The sequence below is a fragment of the Rana temporaria genome, chromosome 8 (assembly GCF_905171775.1).
Source record: "Rana temporaria chromosome 8, aRanTem1.1, whole genome shotgun sequence".
NCBI lineage: Eukaryota > Metazoa > Chordata > Amphibia > Anura > Ranidae > Rana > Rana temporaria.
In genome coordinates, this window is record NC_053496.1 from 119,288,863 (window position 1) to 119,309,606 (window position 20,744).

The 20,744-nt window shown below is 42.7% G+C and overlaps 1 protein-coding gene across 1 annotated transcript in view; it reads right to left on the reverse strand.

Moving 5' to 3' along the window:
• POLR3A (RNA polymerase III subunit A) overlaps positions 1-20,744 on the reverse strand; it is a 103,072-nt gene that overhangs the window by 70,453 nt on the left and 11,875 nt on the right. The window contains 8 exon segments of the mRNA XM_040320606.1: positions 1,253-1,322; positions 2,187-2,327; positions 8,195-8,336; positions 8,772-8,875; positions 9,245-9,381; positions 17,334-17,496; positions 17,754-17,993; positions 19,147-19,301. Coding sequence (XP_040176540.1) covers positions 1,253-1,322; positions 2,187-2,327; positions 8,195-8,336; positions 8,772-8,875; positions 9,245-9,381; positions 17,334-17,496; positions 17,754-17,993; positions 19,147-19,301 — 1,152 coding nt within the window.

The window sequence follows — 20,744 nt, forward strand, 5'->3', positions numbered from 1 at the left end:
ACAGGAATCTAACTATAAGTTATTAACATGTTGGTATTACAGTCAGTTCTTAATAACATTTTTCCAGATGCCCAAGATCGCTGCTGGAGAGGTTGTGAGGAACAAGGGACCCTACTCCACATCTTTTAGGGATGCCCAATAATTAGACAGTATTGGCAGGAAGTACAGAAGATTACTCAAAAACTTACTGAATATCAGATCCCAGATGACCCTGCCTTTTTCTTATTACAGTGCTCGCAAGTCCCACTTAAGAAATCCAAGAACTCAGTACTATGTCACCTGGTGAATGCAGCGAAAAGCTGCATCACCATGTGCTGGAAGGACTCACAACCACCTTCCATCTACATGTGGCTTAATAAAGTTAGAAGAGTGGGAATAATGGAAAACCTCCTGCCCACGACTTTGGATGGAAATTTGGTCCTCTTGGGAGTTATTCGCAAATCCGGAAGAGGTTACTTGGAGATGGTGGAGGGGTGCAAGACTCCCATTGGTAATAAAGGGGGGGTCCGGACAGGTGGCCGTTCCCTTCTTGGGGCCTGGGAGGAATGTATTTTTTCTTTTTGGGTGGATAGTCAGTACTTGTATGTATAATAGGATTAAAATAACAGGGGAATCGAAATTGTACGGAGAAATAATGAATTGGAAATAAAAGGAAATAGTAAGGTCTGCCCATGATGAATAAGCAAGCAGGGAAATAGTGGAATCACAGGGCTCTATCCTTAGTATGGCGTGCATAAGTGATTTACTATGAGATGTTGTACTCTATTTCTTTACAGGAGAAAAAAAAAAAAACTGTAGAACATAATCTTACTAGCTAAGGTGTTGTCTTAATAGCCAATGTTAAGGTGTGCTTAATGAAACACAAATGTGCAATTCCAGCCTAAAATATGCAGTTGTTTGGACTGCTTCCAACTTCAGTTCAGGCATATACAATGTGGACTCTGGAACTCTGCTAGTTGCTTCCTATTGTGTTGAAAACCTATTTATCAGAATATAGGAGGAAAATTACTGTTGAATAATGCTCACTACAGGTGTGCTTAAAAGTGACTTTGCTTAAAAATCCCTTCCTTGATTATGTAGTGCCTGTATTTTTTGTCCACCCATTGTAAAGTATATTTAGTGCATATTAAAAATTTCAGATAACACATAAGACTATGCACCAGTGTTCCAAACAGTTTGATAGCTTCCGTATACAGCACTTCATTACTATACAGAATTAGAATTACTACAAAAGCTTTTTTACTACTTGTACCTGTAAGAAAGTCCTGAATCGCAGCAATCAGTGGCTCCCCATTACGTGGTGTCACAAGATTGGCTTTAGTCTGCAATAAAAAAAAAAAAAATTTAAAGCATTTTTTTTAAATAAAATTATACTTTGAACCTGTCTGGACAGAAAGTTGGGTGCAGAGATTGAGAAAATGATGCAGGCTCAAGTCTTATTTTGATTCTTTTTTCCCTACCCAATACCCTGTAAAAACACAGTAAATGAAATCTGACAAGTAGGAACTGCAAACCTGCATATGCTTGTTCCAGGTCAGTGACTCACTTGGTAGTGAAGCCAAAAATCAGGCAGAGGTCTCCGGATCCTGCACCTTTAAAAACGAAATTAGCAATGGCAGCCTCCATATTTTTATCTGAACACATTCTGCTAAAGGCGGCTCAAGCAGGAAACAGAGGGGTCAAAGGGTAAAGACCAGATTGTGTATACTGTCACAAAAATGGACAGGTGGACAAAAACAGTCAGGCATTATGGCAGGGAGGATCTCCCTGTTGGGTGTATAAGACTAAGATGTAGGGATGAGTCTGTCTCAAAAGGCTCCACTTCACCTCTCTCCTGGACTACTGTATTAGTCTGATACTGATCTTGAAAGTCTTGGAATGTAAAGCCAATATAGTAAATCGAACATTGCTAGTTTCCCAAACAGCAACGCAGAATACAACTAAGCTGGTATAAAGTCATAATACCATCATTCAATGGAAATTTTTGCGATCGTTTATCAAAAAAGAAAGAACTGCTGTCAAATTTGTTTTGCAGAGAGAAATTTAAAAAGACCTTCTAGCTGGCAGTTAAGTCTAAGCGAACAAGCACCCCGTTTTTTGAAAACAAAGGAAATGATAAACTTATCTTTGTAGGAAAAAAGTCAGCAGTTTACATTGGTAGCATGATTCTAAATAAAAGCACTTACCCCCATCAACACATATGCCTCTGCCTTGGCTTCTTCGGTCTGAGGAAGATGTAGATTCATTTCATCACCATCAAAATCAGCATTGTAGGGTGTGCAGACACATTCATTGAAACGGAAAGTTCTATGCGGTTTCACCCTGGCCTGTGGAGAAAATTTGAAAAATACAAATTCAATATTATACTTATTCTAAAAACATACTCAATTTAGTATGCCAAAAATATTTGAATTGGCATCAGGGTCACACAACAGATATGATGGTTGTACTTTTCACATACAGGAATCACAAATCCATACACATGAAGGACATATATAAAACGTAAAGCATCAAGTGTCATAACCGCCTGCAATTTTTCCACTTTTTAAAATCATCAGTTACATTTTATTGCCGCTCATCTCCCGCAGCATTTTTTTTGCCAGTTTTTCTACATACATGTACCCCAGTAACAGCTGTATGGTATTTCTTATGGTGAATTTGCTAAAGATGACAACAGGCAATGTCTGTCAGCTGCTTGTAATTTCCCCCTTTGAAAGCATGTTACAAGTTGACAGAGGAAAACAGAGACAGGAAGCCTCAGATTCATGTACAGGTGGCACTGTAGGCAAAGCTGGAGGCCAACGCTGGGAACACACTAGAAGTCTCCCCCCCCCCCCCCCATTCAACTCAGTGGGCTAAACAGGAAAGAAAAAAAAAAACTGCTGTACCAACACAAGCAATGTTAATGCAGCGATCTCCCCCGCTGTGCCTGTGTGTCCCCCGTCCCCGTCCCCCACCACCAGAACACGATCAGTGTTCACAGCCATTGGCTGAACTCGCTGATCAGATACTGGTTTTCCAGCATGCCCATTCGGCAGAAACCGGCTTCTGAAGAACAGACAGCTGTATACGCAAGCCGCACGGTTCCTGCCAAACTACCCTTTTAGGTCCAATTTTTGACCTGTGTGTGCACCCAGCTTTACGCTCCAAGTTTGCTAAAAGTATACATAGTAGATTCAGTCATCCTCTAAAATTACTTAATTTCCTAAAAAATGCTTAAAATGTCTATAAATCCCTTTCAAGCATCAATTTAGCTGGAACAAAGACTTCATACATGTGATAAAGAATTGTTTAAATTTAGCAGAATTTTTTTTGTTAAATTCTGTTTATTGGATTTACAGTATAGGTACAGAGATATGCCCACACAAGGGACAACAGATGTGTAGATCACAAGTGATCCAAACAATAGAATGCATAATAAAAAAAACACAGACACACACACACGGACACGTGTTAGTGTCTCAAACTGCATAAAAAGCAATATGAACTGAAACCGTGCCCAACAGGGTGTAGGCCAGTTTAGGCCTCATATGGCTCTCCCCCTACATCCCAATCTGTATGAAGCATAAAAGAACACATTAAGCAAAGGGAAACATCTTACAATGGTCCTGAAACCACTTGGACCACACCTTGGTGAACTTTTTAGGGCAGCCCCTATGACAATACGCATCCTTATACAGGAGTAGGACTGTGTTGACCAGCAGTTGCCAAATCAATTGTTAAGAGTCGTTTTTTTCCAGGTGAAGGTAATGACTTTTCTGGTGTAAAACAGGAGCCCCAGCCGTGTCCGCTCCACTTTTGTAGGTGTTAGATCTTCCACTAAGCCCAAACAGGCAAATGTGCAGAGAGAGGGAGAATGCAATTCCAGAGACAGAGGCGATATGGCAGACTATGGCCTCCCAATATTGGGCGATAGTAGGGCAGGCCCAAAAAATTTGTGAAATCTCCCGATGTATGGGGACAGCACCAACAGTTGGGAGGAGAGTTTGGATGAACCCTGTATGGGGTGAAATATGTCCTGTGTACTATTCTGAATTGAATAGGTCTGTCCCTTACCAAGTTGTTTAAATGGTAAGTCCCAGATGTCTGACCAGTCGTCTCCAAGGTATGGCATCATCAGCCAGCCATCTACTCCAGAGGGAGGTCAGGTCTGTAAGAGTGTCCCATACACAGATGATTATACAGAACAGACATCAGATTGCGTTGTCAAACCTATCTCTCAACTTCCTCAAGCACCGACATATTTAGAGTCAGAGGAGTTAGAAAATTTGCTACCAAAAGCATGAGATACTTCCACCTTTTATTTTTTTTTTCTCCACTTCCACCTTTTTTTTTTTTTTTTTTTTTGTATTTTTTTTTTCCCACTTCCACCTTTTTTTTTTTCCTCGCTCTTCCTTGCGCACATTTTCCCATTTTTCTCCTTATTCCCTTCCCCCTCCCCCCCTCTCTTTTCATCTTGCCTTTTTTCCTAACCTTATTTTCTTACAAGCACCCTGGATGTTTTTTCCCCGATTTTTACAGGATCCATAAATACAGTATCTCCTTCTTTGTAAGAGGATTACAAAACACCTAGGCTCTTGGCACCCTTTTCAACAAGATCTCAGTATCCTATACTCTCTTCTTTCTTTCTTTTTGGGTTTCATTAGAGAACCAACCAACATACATTGTAAGATATGTCCCACGATTACAGTTCTGCTGGCTTCCCAGCCATTCATACGATATTGCTTGTTATCTTAACATGTTTATCGGGACATTTCATATGCATATTGTGTGTTTCTTGTTCTTATTACTGTATTAACTGTTTTTTGTATATACAGCTGTCAACAGCAATGTTCGGCTTCTCCGTTTTATCGAATTTTATTTGTTCCTTGTAAATACACATTTAAGTATTTAATTCATGTAGATCGCACAGTCATCGCGACATGTATGGCGATGTCTTTGTTGTCGGCGAGATGTGGTGGCCTCAAATGTGGCTTTTTCTGTAATTGGATGTGTCAAGACAGAGAATCAGATAGCGTATTTTCGATTTCAACACATGTTTACCTACTGCCTAGGGAGTTTTTCATTAACCCTTCACTAACCTTTTGGTTTCCTTTTGGTTTTACTTTTCCCTTTCCAGTCTAACATTAAAGCATTAAAATATTGTAATACCAATATATCGATTCCGCTATGCAACCTGACACACACTCCATGCCCATACCCTGATCGCTATCATTCTCTAGAGAGTTTCTCTATTTAGATTGAGGTTCACATGTTGGCAATTGTCCGCTAATAGCAGTTATTTTTCATTAGCCTCATATAGCCACATTGACACTTCCCGACATTTCAAGTGCCTCTTTTTTACTATCATTCCATACTACTCTGCATGTTTACTCATTTACTGATTTTTAGGATATTTTAGAACTCTTCTATAAACGGCCACACATGTTCACATCTTTTTGTTTTTGTATTAATGGTTCAGCTCACAATGAATGTTTAACCAGTCCAGATAGATGCCCGGTGTCTCAGGTATTATTTCAATAATGAGTAAGTACACAAACACATACAGGCAACAAAAATACAAAAAACAAAAATATAATAATAATCATAAAAATAATAAAAAACACAAGTTAATATACTATAAAACAAATAAGACCATTAGAATTAAGGTGCACCTTTACACTATGCTCAATCTTTAGGCATTTTTTGTTCACTACATTACACCATATTATTTTATGGTTTATGCATCGTCCTTTATATGGTTCACCGTCATATTCACCCCTAATTTTTCCTTTTTTTTTTCCCCTTTTTTCCCCATTTCACTTTTTATTTGTTTTCCTTTCTTCTTTTTTAATTAATTTCACTTTACTTTATCGCACTTCAATTCATATCATATTTTTTGTTTTCTTAATTTCATTTTATTTGTTACTTATACAAGTTATACATGTTTTACACATATCATTCCATTTCCTGTCCACTTTAATTCACTTCTCTTACACTCAAATATATTTCTTCACACTTACACATACTCCTACACTCTCTTTCACATTTTTCTGCACCCCACTTCTCTATTGGGTCAACACATCATTCTATCCAATGTTCACTATTCACCATGAATTTGCATGAGACATAGTCCACATGAGACACTCTCTGGATGTCTGTCGAGACACACCAAAACTTCACAGGGGACCCTGTTTAACTTAATTGTTTCCAGAGCCCCCTCCCACTCATTGGGTTGTAAGGTATATATTCACTAATTTTACTGTTTACACACTAGCTATGAAGAAGCACTAAGGCATAGTGCGAAACGTCAGCTTTTCTTTTGTTGTGCTGTTTTTTGCTGTGGCATGTATTTTGTGATTTTTAATTAAAGGAGGAGTTTTTTTGGAGTGCGGCTGTCCCAGCTTTTTTCCTTCATCCTAACCTGCATTTTGATTGCACTGCCTGCACCCTTGGCTCGGACCACAGGAATCAGATTACCTGGTTCTCTTTGAGCGGTTACCCACTCTCTCAAAAGCATGAGATAATTGCCAGCATCAGAGCAAGTATGTGGCATGGACATTGTATTGTGTACAGATAATAGGGAAGGGAAGCAATCTGTCCTGATAAACTAGATGCAAGAGCATTTTATATTACGCTAGTAGTTCGCTGCACATTAGGTGCGTCTCCTGAATCAAAATAATATGGGGGGCATGAGGTTTTAGAAACTGAAACAAGAGAGCCCTTTAAAATTTAGAGTTCAGGTGTGGATTCTAGCAGATGCGATGCCATGGCACCAAGTAGCTCAGAACAGTGTTACACAGGATGGCGATAGAAAAGGAGGGGAGGAATCCAAAGAACAACAAACCAAAGAGGAGCCCACAAACACAAGCAGTGACACTATAATGGAATTATAACCCAGGCACAATTGTGCATACCCTGCCCATGCCCGACACAGAATGTAGCGTGTAGGGCTTAGAATCTAAACCAAAAATGAAAAACAAAACCAGTCACAAAAAAGCTCAGTTTCCTGTGGGGTGGCCAGGGAGGAAGTCCAGTAACCCCCATAGTACCTGAGCAAAAGAAAAAAAATTTGTGGGGAAGTAAAAAAAACAAAAACAAAAAACAAGTGGACACTAGCAGCAGTCCGAGAAAGAGGGCATGGGAAGAGGGCACAGAGCTTCAAGGGGGCAGCTGCAGGGATGACATAAGGCCGCCACAGATATTGGCAAAGGATATACTTAACGAAGAACTTGAGATGCAAGTTGGATGTCTAAGCCCTAAGAACAGTGCAACAGGGAAGTCAGCAGGTATCCAACCAAGCGGAGTCCGCCTCTGGAGTGTCAATAAGCAGGTCCTCTTTCTATCAATGATGCAAAGTTTGCTGGGGAACAGAAGACTACTTGAGGCCTTTGTCACAAAGGCTTTAGCAGACATCTGAACGAGTGTCGGCATTGCTGGACTTCAGGTGAACAATCTGGAAACAGTGAAATCTTGTTGTCAAAGGCTGGATCATGCTTGTTTCAGGAATGAGCAAGCAGCATGTCTCTCTCCAGATAGGTGAATAGCTTTAGAAGGAAAGGACGCAGAGGAGCCCAAGGGATCTGCGAGGTGGGAGGCACTCTGTGCGCTTGTTCCACAACAAAAAGGTAGGCAGAAGATTTTCAAGGCCCAGAAGTGTAGACAGGAACTGCTCTGTTAATTCAGCAGGCCGAGAGCCCTCAGCTTTCTCAGGTAAGCCCAGAATCTGCAGGTTATTATGGTGGAGGCAATTTTCAGCGTCAATGGCCATATCTTGTAAGGCGTTCACCTGCCTATGGGAGGTATTTCCTTGGAGTCTGTACAGATATGCCCTGGGCCTGAGAGATCCGGTCCTCTGCCTCAGACAGACGAGAGCAGGACTTTTCCATATCATGGCAGATCGGACTTAGGTCGGTCGAAAGGAAGTCGATCTTCTAGCAGAAACAACTTACCCCTTCCTATGTTATGTATATGAGGGGAGAGGATGTTTTTCTGTAGTCCTGTTCTAGGTTGACAATGCCGCTTTCCATAAATACAGTAGCGAGTGAGCATTGTCACCCTAGGACTGGATCGCCAGGAGAAGATAAAATCCTTGCAATGAGAAAGAAATTTAGCCAACCATATCTAAACATCTGATAACCATCAATGTATATAATGTTTTTCTTGAGTTTAGTAATGCATTAAGAAAGTGAACAACATTAGCTGTGCTACTTACTATATGAGCCATGATGCTGAGCTTGTGCAGGGATGGTTGTCGATTAAAGAGAACAATATCTCCATCTATGAGGTGCCTCTCCACGATGTCTCCATACCGCAACTCCTGAGCTATCTTCTCTCGGTTACCATATTTCAGAAATCTACACAAAGATATTAAACCTTTAGAAACCATTTAATTCAAAACACACATACCAGAGGGAGACTTCCTGAACTTGAAAGAGTTTTATCTCAACAATAAGCTTCTGTTTCTTTACAAATACCATGTCATTTGTATTACTCTCTGTATTAATCTTTTCAAGTAAAAGAAGAAAATACACCAGCATTTATCTACTGTGAAATGTTTCCACATGGTAGAGCAGAACATGTTTAAGATAACCTCACATATATGCAGATACAAGGCGTGCCTCTACAAATTTTGTTTATTTATGGGTACCCTTTTTTTAAACTGTACTAAAAGCTCATTTACAAAAATTAACTGTATACTGCTGTAGATAGGGGAGGCTGAAAAGTGATGCTATATCTCAAACAGATCAGGCGATAATCTGAACACAGGCAAAAAAAGGTATGAGGCCAACCTTTTCATTTGGGTATGTCTCTGTTGAATAAAGTTGGCTCCTGGGTGAACATCTGGTCCATTCTGGACGAGTTTCCGCATTAAATGGACATTTGCGCTGTTAACCTGCACAAAAAAAAAAAATTGCCAACACAGAACATTTTATAAAATGTAAAAGCTTATGCTCACGTGGTTATATAGTCCAATATTTTTTACCATAATGCATTTATTGCATTAAGGTAACAAATGTCCCACTACCTCTGTAGAAACGATACAGATCACTAAGGATTTAGCAGAGGAATGCAAATTCATCAACAGGTTTTTTGGTATCCTATAGTGTAGGGTAACGATCATTTAAAGATGCCTGTTCTAAGAAGCAGTCAAGGAGCTGCTGTGGGAGTATAAGAACCCCCCTCCCCCAATACGCTCTTTCACAAGTTCCCTTTAAAAACAAAACTGGAAAAGTTATTTTTAAACAAATAACTGCATAATTACCTTTTCAGGAAATGTCAAAATTTTTGCAACATGAACAGGAACCGCCACCTCATCTATACGTAGATTTGGGTCTGGAGAAATTACAGTACGACCAGAGAAATCCACTCTTTTACCAGAAAGGTTTCCTCTAAATCGACCTGCAACAAAAAATAGGATTTTTATAACAGCTTACCTGTAAAATCCTTTTCTTGAAGTACATCACGGGACACAGAGGAGCATAGTAATTACTATGTGGGTTATAGAGAGTACCTTCAGGTGTGGACACTGGCACGCCCTTAAGGCAAGAAGTTCCCTCCCCTATATAACCCCTCCCATACCGGGAGTGCCTCAGTTTTGTAGCAAGCAATAAGTGTCCCAAATACCCCAAAAGAGGGGCGGGTGCTCTGTGTCCCGTGATGTACTTCAAGAAAAGGATTTTACAGGTAAGCTGTTATAAAAATCCTATTTTCTTTATCGTACATCACGGGACACAGAGGAGCATAGTAATTACTATGTGGGACGTCCTAAAGCAATGCTATGAGGGGAGGGAGACCCCAAGAAATAAGCCGGGCGCCATCAGACATGAGGAATCAAACTGCAGCCTGCAGCACACTGCGCCCAAAGGCGCTCTCCTCATTCTTTCTTATGTCCAATTGATAAAATTTAGTGAAAGTATGGACAGACGACCATGTCGCGGCCTTGCAGACTTGAGCCATGGAGGCTTGATGATGCACTGCCCAGGAAGTACCCACCGCTCTAGTGGAATGTGCTTTACCTTAAACGGGGGAACCTTTCCCCTCAAGCCATAGGCTTGAGTAATGACCTGCCGAATCCATTTGGAGATAGTGGACTTCGACGCTGCCTGCCCACATCTGGGACCTTCTGGCAGGATAAACAATGTATCAGTTTTCCGGACCTGAGCAGTAGCCTTAAGATAGATCTTAACTGCTCTTAATACGTCTAGCATATGCAAAGACTTCTCCCTTGCAGAACTAGGTTCTGAGAAAAAAGAAGGGAGAACAAGATCCTGATTCAATGAAATTTTGAAACAACTTTAGGTAGGAAAGCCGGGTGGGGCCGTAGGACCACTCTATCCTTATGGAATATAAGGTACGGTTCCTTACAAGATAAGGCCGCCAACTCCGAAACCCTCCTAGCGGAGGTTATGGCTACCAAAAATACCACCTTCCTGGTCAGAAGGACCAAAGGAATATGAGCCAAGGGCTCAAACGGTTGTTTCTGTAAGACAGAAAGGACCAGATTCAAATCCCATGGACCCAAGGGAATCTTGACTGGTGGACTAAGCCGGATCACACCCTGCAAAAGGTTTTGATCAGGGAATGTGTAGCTAGTGGCCTTTGGAAAAAAATCGATAAGGCCGAGATCTGGCCCTTAATGGTGCTTAGGGCCAACTTCATGTCTGCCCCTAACTGCAGAAACTCCAGAATTCTGCCAATGAGATACCTCCGGGGATGCCAACCCCTGGTCTCGCACCAGGCCACATAAGATTTCCAGACTCTGTAATAAATGAGTCTGGATGCCGGTTTTCTGGCATTAATCAAAGTAGATGCCACCGCATTAGAGAGACCCCTTTTCTTTAAGATATGGGACTCAATAGCCAAACCGTCAAATTGAGAGACGGTAAGGAAGGATGGAATATTGGCCCCTGGGACAATAGGTCCGGCCGAAGCGGAAGGGACCACGGTTGCCCCACGGACATTCTTACAATGTCCGCGAACCAGGCCCTTCTGGCCCACGCTGGAGCCACCAGAATCACTGGTCTTCCTTCCGACTTTACCCTGCGAAGAAGACGGGGTAACAATTGCAGCGGAGGAAACGCATACATTAGGGAGAACTGGTCCCATGGGAACACCAGTGCATCCGTGCCATAAGCAAGTGGATCTCTTGTCCGGGACAGAAAGTTGCCCACCCTTGCATTGAACCTCGATGCAAAGAGATCGACATCTGGTGTTCCCCACCTCTGACAAATGCTCTGGAAGATGTCGGGGTGAAGAGTCCATTCCCCCGGAAGCACCTGTTGGCGGCTTAGGTAGTCTGCTCGCCAATTGTCTATACCCGGAATGAACACTGCAGATATGTATGGGACATATTTCTCTGCCCAGGTCAGGATTCGATTCACCTCTCTTTGGGCTGCACGACTTCTTGTGCCCCCCTGGTGATTTATGTATGCCACGGCAGTGACATTGTCTGATTGAACCCTGACCGGAAGACCCTTCAACCTGTCTGACCAAGCTGACAGGGCTAGATAGACTGCTCGAATTTCCAGCAGATTTATGGGTAGAGACCTCTCGGAGGCTGACCATTTCCCCTGGAGAGACAAACCTCCCAGGACTGCACCCCAGCCTAGCAGACTGGCGTCCGTGGTCACAACCTGCCATGTCACGGGAACAAAGGACTTCCCTTTTAGCAGGTTCCGGGGAACCAGCCACCAACAAAGGCTCTGCCGGACTGACCGGGAGAGAGACATAGGGAGATCCAAGGATTGAACCTTTTTGTTCCAAGTGGACAGAATGGCATGTTGAAGCTCCCTTGAGTGGAACTGCACAAATGGAACGGCCTCGAACGAGGCTACCATCTTTCCCAGTAACCTCATACAGAGGCGAATGGGAGGCTGACGCTTTGCTTTGACTAGTTGAACTAGTTCTCTTAAAGCCTCGAACTTCCTTTGGGGCAGGAAGATCCTTTTTAGCTTTGTGTCTATGAGTAGACCCAAATATTCGAGCCTTTGCACAGGCATTAAGGCTGACTTTTCCAGGTTGAGAACCCAACCCATGGATTCCAGAAATTTTACAGTTCTGTGTACCGCTGAGTTTAGATCGGCCACCAACCGGTCTACCACCAATAGGTCGTCTAGATAGGCTACTATGGATATGCCTTGAGACCTTAGATAGGCTAACAGTGGAGCCAATACTTTCGTGAAAACACGAGGAGCGGTGGCCAGACCAAAAGGTAAGGCCACGAATTGGAAGTGGCGCTGATTTACCGTGAAGCGAAGCAGCTTCTGATGGTCGAGAAAGATAGGAACGTGCAAGTATGCGTCCTTTATATCGATGGACGCTAGTAGTTCCCCTCCCTGCAGGGAGGCCACCACTGACCTGATCGATTCCATCCGGAATGATTGGACCTTTAGGAACTTGTTTAAGGCCTTGAGGTCCAGGATGGGTCTTACATCCCCGTTTGGTTTGGGGACAGTGAAGAGATTGGAATAAAACTCCAAACCTTGTTCTTCCACTGGCAGTTCTCTGATTACCCCTTGGGATAACAGATGATCTAAGGCCAATGCTAAGGACCTTCTTTTGCCGAGGTCCTTTGGGACGTTCGAGGTTAAGAAGCGCGGTGGAGAAAATTCGCTCAACTCCAGCTTGTAGCCCCCGGAGACCGTAGAGAGGACCCACCTGTCTTGGATCCTGTCTAGCCAAGCCTCCGCAAACAGCTGAAGCCTTCCCCCGACCCGGCTGAGTGGGGGAGAACCTTCATAATGCTGACTTAGACGCTGGCTTGGCCTGTGGCTTACGGTTCCAAGGCTTTTTGGAAGCCTGAGGCTGGCCCTGTGGCTTCCCACCTGCATTGAATCGTCCAGGAGGCCGTCGGAACTGCCTGGTACCGGAAGTACTAGGGATAGGAAAGGAGGATCTCTTAAAGGAGGGGGGACCCCTAAACCTTTTCTTTACTGGCAAAAGTGTACTTTAGCCACTGGAAATTTTCTGAATATAAGCATCCAGATCTTCCCCAAACAAACGCTCTCCATGAAAGGGAAACCCCGCCAGTAATTTTTTACACGGGGCTTCAGCAGACCAGTTCTTCAGCCAGAGTAACCTGCGCATATGAACTAGCGAGAGAGTGAGACGTGAGGACTGCTGAATGGAGTCCTTGATAGCATCTATGGCAAAACATAATGCTCTGGGAAACTCAGCCCAATTCTGGGCCTGTTGTGCCGGCAATTCCTTTAAGACCCCCTTAAACTGGTCTTTCAAGGCCTGGCAAATACCAATAGCCGCAATTGCAGGCTGGGTTATTCCTCTAGCCGAAGCAAAAGAGGTTTTTAATAATGTCTCTAATCTCTTGTCTGTTGGATCTTTGAATACCAGAACGTTGTCTACTGGACAGGTCAAAGATTTGTTTACGCAGGACACAGCTGCGTCAACCTTGGGGATGCCCCATTTTTTAGTGAATTGTTCCTCCATGGGGTATAAAACCGAAAACTTCTTAGGAGGAAGAAAATATCTATCTGGATGTTCCCAATCCTTGTAGATAAGCCCTTCCAGCAGGGGGTGAACCGGGAAGGAATAACTAGCTTGAGGAGCTTTTAAGGAGCCTAAAGATGAGACTGCACTTGAAGCTGGCTCTGAAAGTGGCAACTTGAAGGCCGAACGGACCATCTCAGTGAGGGACTGGACCAACAATTTTTCGGATTGTGATGCCGAAAAGGGTTCTCCCAAAGTGGAATCCTCAGAGTCCACTACTTCCAACTGACCTTCTGCCAGATCTCCAGAGGGTAAATCAACCTCTTCTGAGGATACATGCCCCAAATCGAGGGACTCCTCAGAGGGAGAGGGGGACCTTGTGCGTTTTTCCCTTGAGAGAGAGGATGCAATCAAGGTCGCTAATCTCTGCTCCAGACCCCCCATAGCTGAGGCCAGAGCCTCCTGTGTCACAAAAACTGGAGTAGGTGGGACAAGGGCAGAACAGGCATCTGACAGCCCTGATGGTTCACCCTGGGCCTCCTCCAATTTATCAGGAGCAGCCGCAGGAGCATGCCCGAGATCCTCTGAGCCAGATGGCGATCCCTTTGCTTTTTTTCTTCTAGTCCCTGAGCCTTTAGCCATGATAAAGCTGAGGTACTCACAATAGTTGCAACTACTTGCGAACCTATAGACCAGCACTGACGCTGCTATTTGATGGTTGGCAAGGTGCAGAGCCCACTATGTGCCTTAAGCAGATGTCACTGTCCACCACCAGTACCAGATACTGAAAGTATGTGCACAAGATCTCTGTGTCCACCGTCAGCCAGAACCAGTTAGGTGGACTGGAGCATATAAGGACTAGGTGTAAATCACCTGACCTGCTCTGTCCTGTAATCTCAAGTCTCATAGAGAACAGCTGAGATAGACCCCCTGCGCGCATGCGCGCGCCGCTGCTAGGCGTGCACCACGAGGCTACGCGCGCACACGTCGTCACACGCATCTCACGGATCACGCCGCGCACATTCGTGCGCACCGAAGCAGCGTACAAAAAAATTCATTCGCGCGCGCGCGCCTAAGACACATCAATGTCGCGCGCGCATGACGCTACCCGCTCATGCATGAGGATGGAACACCGCAGCTCCATGTGAGGACCAGGTAAGCCAAGTGAAGCCAAACATTTTGGACAACTTTTACTGCTTTTAACCTGCACAGGAGGGGCTAACTACCTGACTAGAGATACCCCTCCTCCCCACAACACACAGGACCATATAGGAGAAGCACAGACAGATAGCTTTAGGCAAACATAATGGCTCAAATAAAGGAAGGTTACTCCTAGGACCAAGTCCTGAAGCACCTTCACTTACCTGATCCAACGCTGCAGGACTCTGCATAAACAGACAGTCCAATCTTCACCCATCACGGAGAGCAGCGTCTATAGACCTTCAGGGACCGGGGTCCATGGACAGGAACACCACACCCCTGGACCCATATCGCACCCTGTCAGTAGACTTTTGGTATTAGGAAATTGACCAAAGTACTGAATAACCAGGATCCAGCTCTCAAAGAGAAGCATTACAGGCCAAACCCCGTTCTTCTTAACCGGGGCCCGGGTACCGTCCACTTTGGCTCAGAAGCACTTTGGACGGATCCGGATTTCGAGGCTTTTTACATCCAATATGGATCCCTCCAGTGGAGCTCCTTGGAGCACATGTTCACTCGTGACCAACACCTTAGACACTGGCAAAAAACTGAGGCACTCCCGGTATGGGAGGGGTTATATAGGGGAGGGAACTTCTTGCCTTAAGGGCGTGCCAGTGTCCACACCTGAAGGTACTCTCTATAACCCACATAGTAATTACTATGCTCCTCTGTGTCCCGTGATGTACGATAAAGAAATATATATGCAAGTTAACGAAACACAAGTAACAAGCCAACAGCTTATTTAATTAGGACACTTTAAATGTAATTCAGTAAATGCCCCTGCAAGCACAGTACTTTGTTTTGTATGAATGAACAAGAACCAGGCACTAGCAAAGACAAAAGTAGACCTTTATAAGGAATAAACTTGGTCAACTGCAATTAACCACTTCCAGACCTGCGCACGACGATGTACGTCCATTTTTTAAAGATTGATATCTCGGTAACGATAACGCCGTTATCGGTGGCGGGAGAGGGCCCCCCCTCCCGCGCCCTCCGCTGCTTACCGGAGCCGTCGGTAGCGGCGGAGGCGATCGGGACCGTTCGGCAGCTGAGCGGGGACAAGACTGAAGGAAAAATCTCCTTCGCCCGTCCCCATAGCTCTGCTGGGCGGAAGTGACGTCAAAACGTCAGTCCCGCCCAGCCTCTTAAAGAGACAATTTTTTTTTTGTCATTTGAAAAAATGACATTTCCAAATTATTATTTTTTTTTTTTGCATTTAAGCCCAAATATGAGATCTGAGGTCTTTTTGACCCCAGATCTCATATTTAAGAGGACCTGTCATGCTTTTTTCTATTACAAGGGATGTTTACATTCCTTGTAATAGGAATAAAAGTGATCAATTATTTTTTTTTTATTTTTTTTCAGTGTAAAAAGTAATAAAATAAAAATAAATAAGAAAACAAAAAAAAATTTTTTTTAAAGCGCCCCGTCCCGACGAGCTCGCGCGCAGAAGCGAACGCATACGCGAGTAGCGCCCGCATATGAAAACGGTGTTCAAATCACACAAGTGAGGTATCGCCGCAATCGTTAGAGCGAGAGCAATAATTCTAGCCCTAGAGCTACTTTGTAGCTCAAAAAATGCAACCTCTAGAATTTTTTAAACATCGCCTATCGAGATTTTTAAGGGTAAAAGTTTGACGCCATGCCACGAGCGGGCGCAATTTTTAAGCGTGACATGTTGGGTATCATTTTACTCGGCGTAACATTATCTTTCACAATATATAAAAAAATTGGGCCAAATTTATTGTTGTCTTATTTTTTAATTCAAAAAAGTGAATTTTTTCCAAAAAAAGTGCGCTTGTAAGACCACTGCGCAAATACGGTGTGACAAAAAGTATTGCAATGACCACTATTTTATTCTCTAGGGTGTTAGAAAAAAATATATATAATGTTTGGGGGTTTTAAGTAATTTTCTAGCAGAAAAAACTGTTTTAGTCTTGCAAACACCAAATCTGAAAAACACCTAAGGTCTGGAAGTGGTTAAAGTTGGCCAAAGTTGGATCAAAAATTAGCCAGTTCAGAAAGGAGTGGCCGAATTTTGATCCATGCATGGCGGTTCCCCTTCACTGCAATTCAATCTATTGACCGTCTTCTCAAAAAACGGGCATGTTGGAAAATTCTGTGTATTCTGGCAGTGGAGGAGACCCCACTGTCAGAATACTAGCAAAGCGGGGAGGATTCCTTTATGCAACTCGCTTATGTAGATGGGGGAATTCGTTCAGTTTTTTTATTTACTTTATTTTTTCCGATCAGCCCACTGTCCGACTGAATAAAATTGGCCCATGTATGCCCAGCTTAAAGATAGGTGAACATGTACCAGAAATAAGCCATTTAAAAACAGTCCCCCTGTCAGAATACAAAAGAACAGCAGGAGAGATCACTGCAGTAACACAAGCGATGTTGATGCAGGAATCTCTCGTGGTCTGCGAGTCTTTTATTCAACCAAAAAAAAAAAAAATATATTAAAATCATGGTGTACACCCTGCATTTGTCTGTAAAGCCTGCAGATACTGAAATCTGAGGTGCTAAATTGAGCAACTAAATTCTTCCGTTTCTAAAGTCAAGCTACTTTTTTTTTTATCATAATAATGGACAAAATGGCCAATGCAGGGTGTGGAAGGAAGCAGGTCATAGTTTAAATTTAGGAACAGGTAAGTATTTGACTAACTGGGCTTGTTAAAGAGTCAAGAGCAAGTTTGTTTTACCTTGTTTTCCCTTTAGCCTTTGAACAAAACCACGTGTCCATTTTTTGGGAGCCATATTCATGGGAATTCCAGATAGTTCACTATTGATGTATAAAGCACACTGAAGCTGTAGGAAATCCCAGTCTTCAATAATCATCTGGGTTTTTGCTCCTGAGATTCTGTGCTAAAAGCCAAAAGGAAATGAGATTACAAAGCATTTAAAACATTACTTAATACTTTACAGGGGAGAAAATGTGGCAGTTTTAATGCTTCTTTACAATTCCAAAAAATAATCCTTCGCTCTACCACTTTCCGGCATATACCACAATATTTTATGAAACTAACCTAAAGATAGGAAGTTTCTTTCTAAAATTTAATTACTCTTTTTGACAAGGTTCATTTAATCAGAAATCAGAAATGTGTGTACATGAGCTGGGTTACCTTCTTGATTACATCATTTAAGAATATGATTTCTGTCAACTTCATTGTGAGATCATCTTCATTAGTTCCAGATTTCAGATCACTGATAACAGAGGGACGAATGCAGAGTGGGGGAACCAGAAGCCTTGTGAGAATAAGGTCACATGGTTTAGCAGCGTCGGGGTTCATTAGTAACAGAGGAACGTCTTCATCTGGGATACGTCTCAGAACATGAAGCACCACAAGTGGGTTTAGATTTTCCTGCATGAATTAAAAGCGGTTAGGGCTCATCAATACAATACCAAATTTTAGTAACCTATGCCTTTCTACATCTCCAACGAGATAAAGAAATGCAAGACATCATTAATAAAGGGTCTTCAGATATCTAGATGCAAAACAATGCCTTCACATATAGCAGCAAGAACTAGTGGATTCATGCAGATGGAATGACAGGTGCATGTGAATAGCAGTAGTCTATGAGTAATGAGAAAAATATAAATTGCGCTACCTCTAAAACATGTGAAAAAGTGTTTAAATCACAAAGCATTAAAAAAATCCAGATCACCAGCATAAATGCCCACCATGTAAAAAACAATAACATCTCCATATAGTGCATTAAATGAGTAGAAAAAAGTAAGTGCAATACAACTTTTTAATACAAGCATGCAGTAAAATAATGCCTCAAATCTGATGTGCCGGCCGGTACACAAATTTCCAGACAGCTGTCCTCTGGGGGAACGACGGCGATGTTATCACTGACTCGCTGTCATTTAGGGGTATGAGAGTGCTCTATAGTGGCAATCAACCTCTCCTGTTTTTGGTATATTAGCGATTTACATATACCATCATACATTATGTACATTTTTGGATATTTTTAATGCTTTGTGATTTAAACACTTTTTTCACATGTTTTAGAGGTAGCGCGATTTATATTTTTCTCATATTCTGTTTTTGTATCTATTGTTTACATGGTAATCGCAGCTCTCAGATTGAACAGGTTGCAACTGTGTTGCAGCCGTTTTTCTTTTCCAGTATTTTAGCGCAGTTTCTTTCCAATTTTCTATTGTACAAAGTAATGACAGGCTGACAGCCATTCGCATGTGGCGTCACATCAAGCGATTACCTGCTCTTAGGGACAGATGAGTGTGTGTCCAAGCCTGAACGCAGTCAGATGTGTCAAGACTCGGACACCCTGTCTCAAATGGCAGAAAAAACACCAGGTGTGCAGCTACATGTGAATAGCGATGGCTGCTTTCAGCCTGTCAGTATCTTTAACAGGTTGAGTGCCCGTCGCCATTCTCATGCACTGCTCATTCTAGCCACCAGAATCTGCTGATTTTTACTGCAGAAATCCAGTGTTTGCAGGATAAATGACCTCATGATGAAGGCTTTAGAAAGCTTTAAACACACTCACCTGTGCGCGCGCCAGCAATGCTTCTACTTCCTTGTTGTGCTCTATTGCTGTATCAAAGGACTGTAGGAACTGGGACACCAGAGGGTCTATTACTTTTTTGGTGGTCTTGTATTTTTCATGGATAATTTTAAGTAAGCCACACTTCTTTACTGGCCCTGAAATTGTAAAAAGATTGTTTCCAAATTAAAAATAAACTATAAAAAGGTTTGGGGTGAATTCCTTAAGGTTTGAAGTGCTTTTTTTTATGACATTGTACATATGATGATTTATACAGTCTGTGTTCTAAAAATTAACCATAAATGACAAAGGATTCCCAAAGCACCACAGATTTAAAAAAAAAACAAAAAAAAAAAAAAACATAACGCCATCTGTTTTCAAGCTAGCTTTAATTGAAACCTGAGACATGGCCATCTGATAAAAGTAACCTTTAGACACCAGTCCATGACTAGGTCTTCCTCTGCAACCTACTGCTTATAAACACAAACTGCCAAACCTCTCTCTCCCCTCCACCCATCATCAATAATCTGTTCTCACTTTACATGCCCATGATTAGCTCTTGCTCAGCCTCTATCCCCCCAGTGACAATCATCTTCCCCAATGTCATAATTATTCATGAATAGAGAACTCCGCGCTATGGTAATAAAAAATATAAATATATTAAAGAGGCTGCTCCCCTAAAGTGGTGTGAAAACAACTTTGACAATGTGGGGGGTGTATAATAATAAGGGCCAATAGTAAGTGATAAATAAATTCCAAAATCTAGCTTGAAACAATATATTAACTATAAGGTCAACAATATACTAGTGATTTAAAGTGCAAGTGTTTACATAATGACAACATCAAAAATAGGTGCAAACAGGTCCAAGAAAATGCAGAAATGGTCACTAAATGATAAGCATTGGCAAGTCCATGCATCAAATGGTTGACTTGAGAGTAGACACCCTCACCATGGAACAGATATTAAACTGGCGACACCCGGTGAAAGATGGAGGTAAGTGGCTACTTACCAGACCACCATGACCCTTCGTATGAAAAAAGAATCAGGCGGAGCTTTAGTACAGTTGGTGGCCTAAGGTCTGTACTGGTACCTGGTACCTGGATGGGACTGACCAGGAATGCAGAGGCATTCCTAGTCACGTTCAGCCACTTCCAGATTTGGCACAGAGGGGCACGCTACACCTACCCACGAGAGTGAGACACAGTGCAGCTGGTGCTCCACGTCACATCTAGCTGCAATACGCTTGATTCCTTAGTGCCAAGGTCTCGGCACTTGCACAAGAGTCCATTCCTGGCCAGTCCCATCCAGGTACCAGTACAGACCTTAGGCCAACAACTATACTAAAGCTCCGCCTGATCCTTTTTTCATACGAAGGGTCATGGTGGTCTGGTAAGTAGGCACTTACCTCCATCTTTCACTGGGTGTCGCCAGTTTAATATCTGTTCCGTGATGAGGGTGTCTACTCTCAAGTCAACCATTTGATGCATGGACTTACCAATGCTTATCATTTAGTGACCATTGCTGCATTTTTTGGACCATATTCATTCATACCCGACCCCTGTAGCCCAGACAATATGATCAATTTACAACCCTTCTCTTC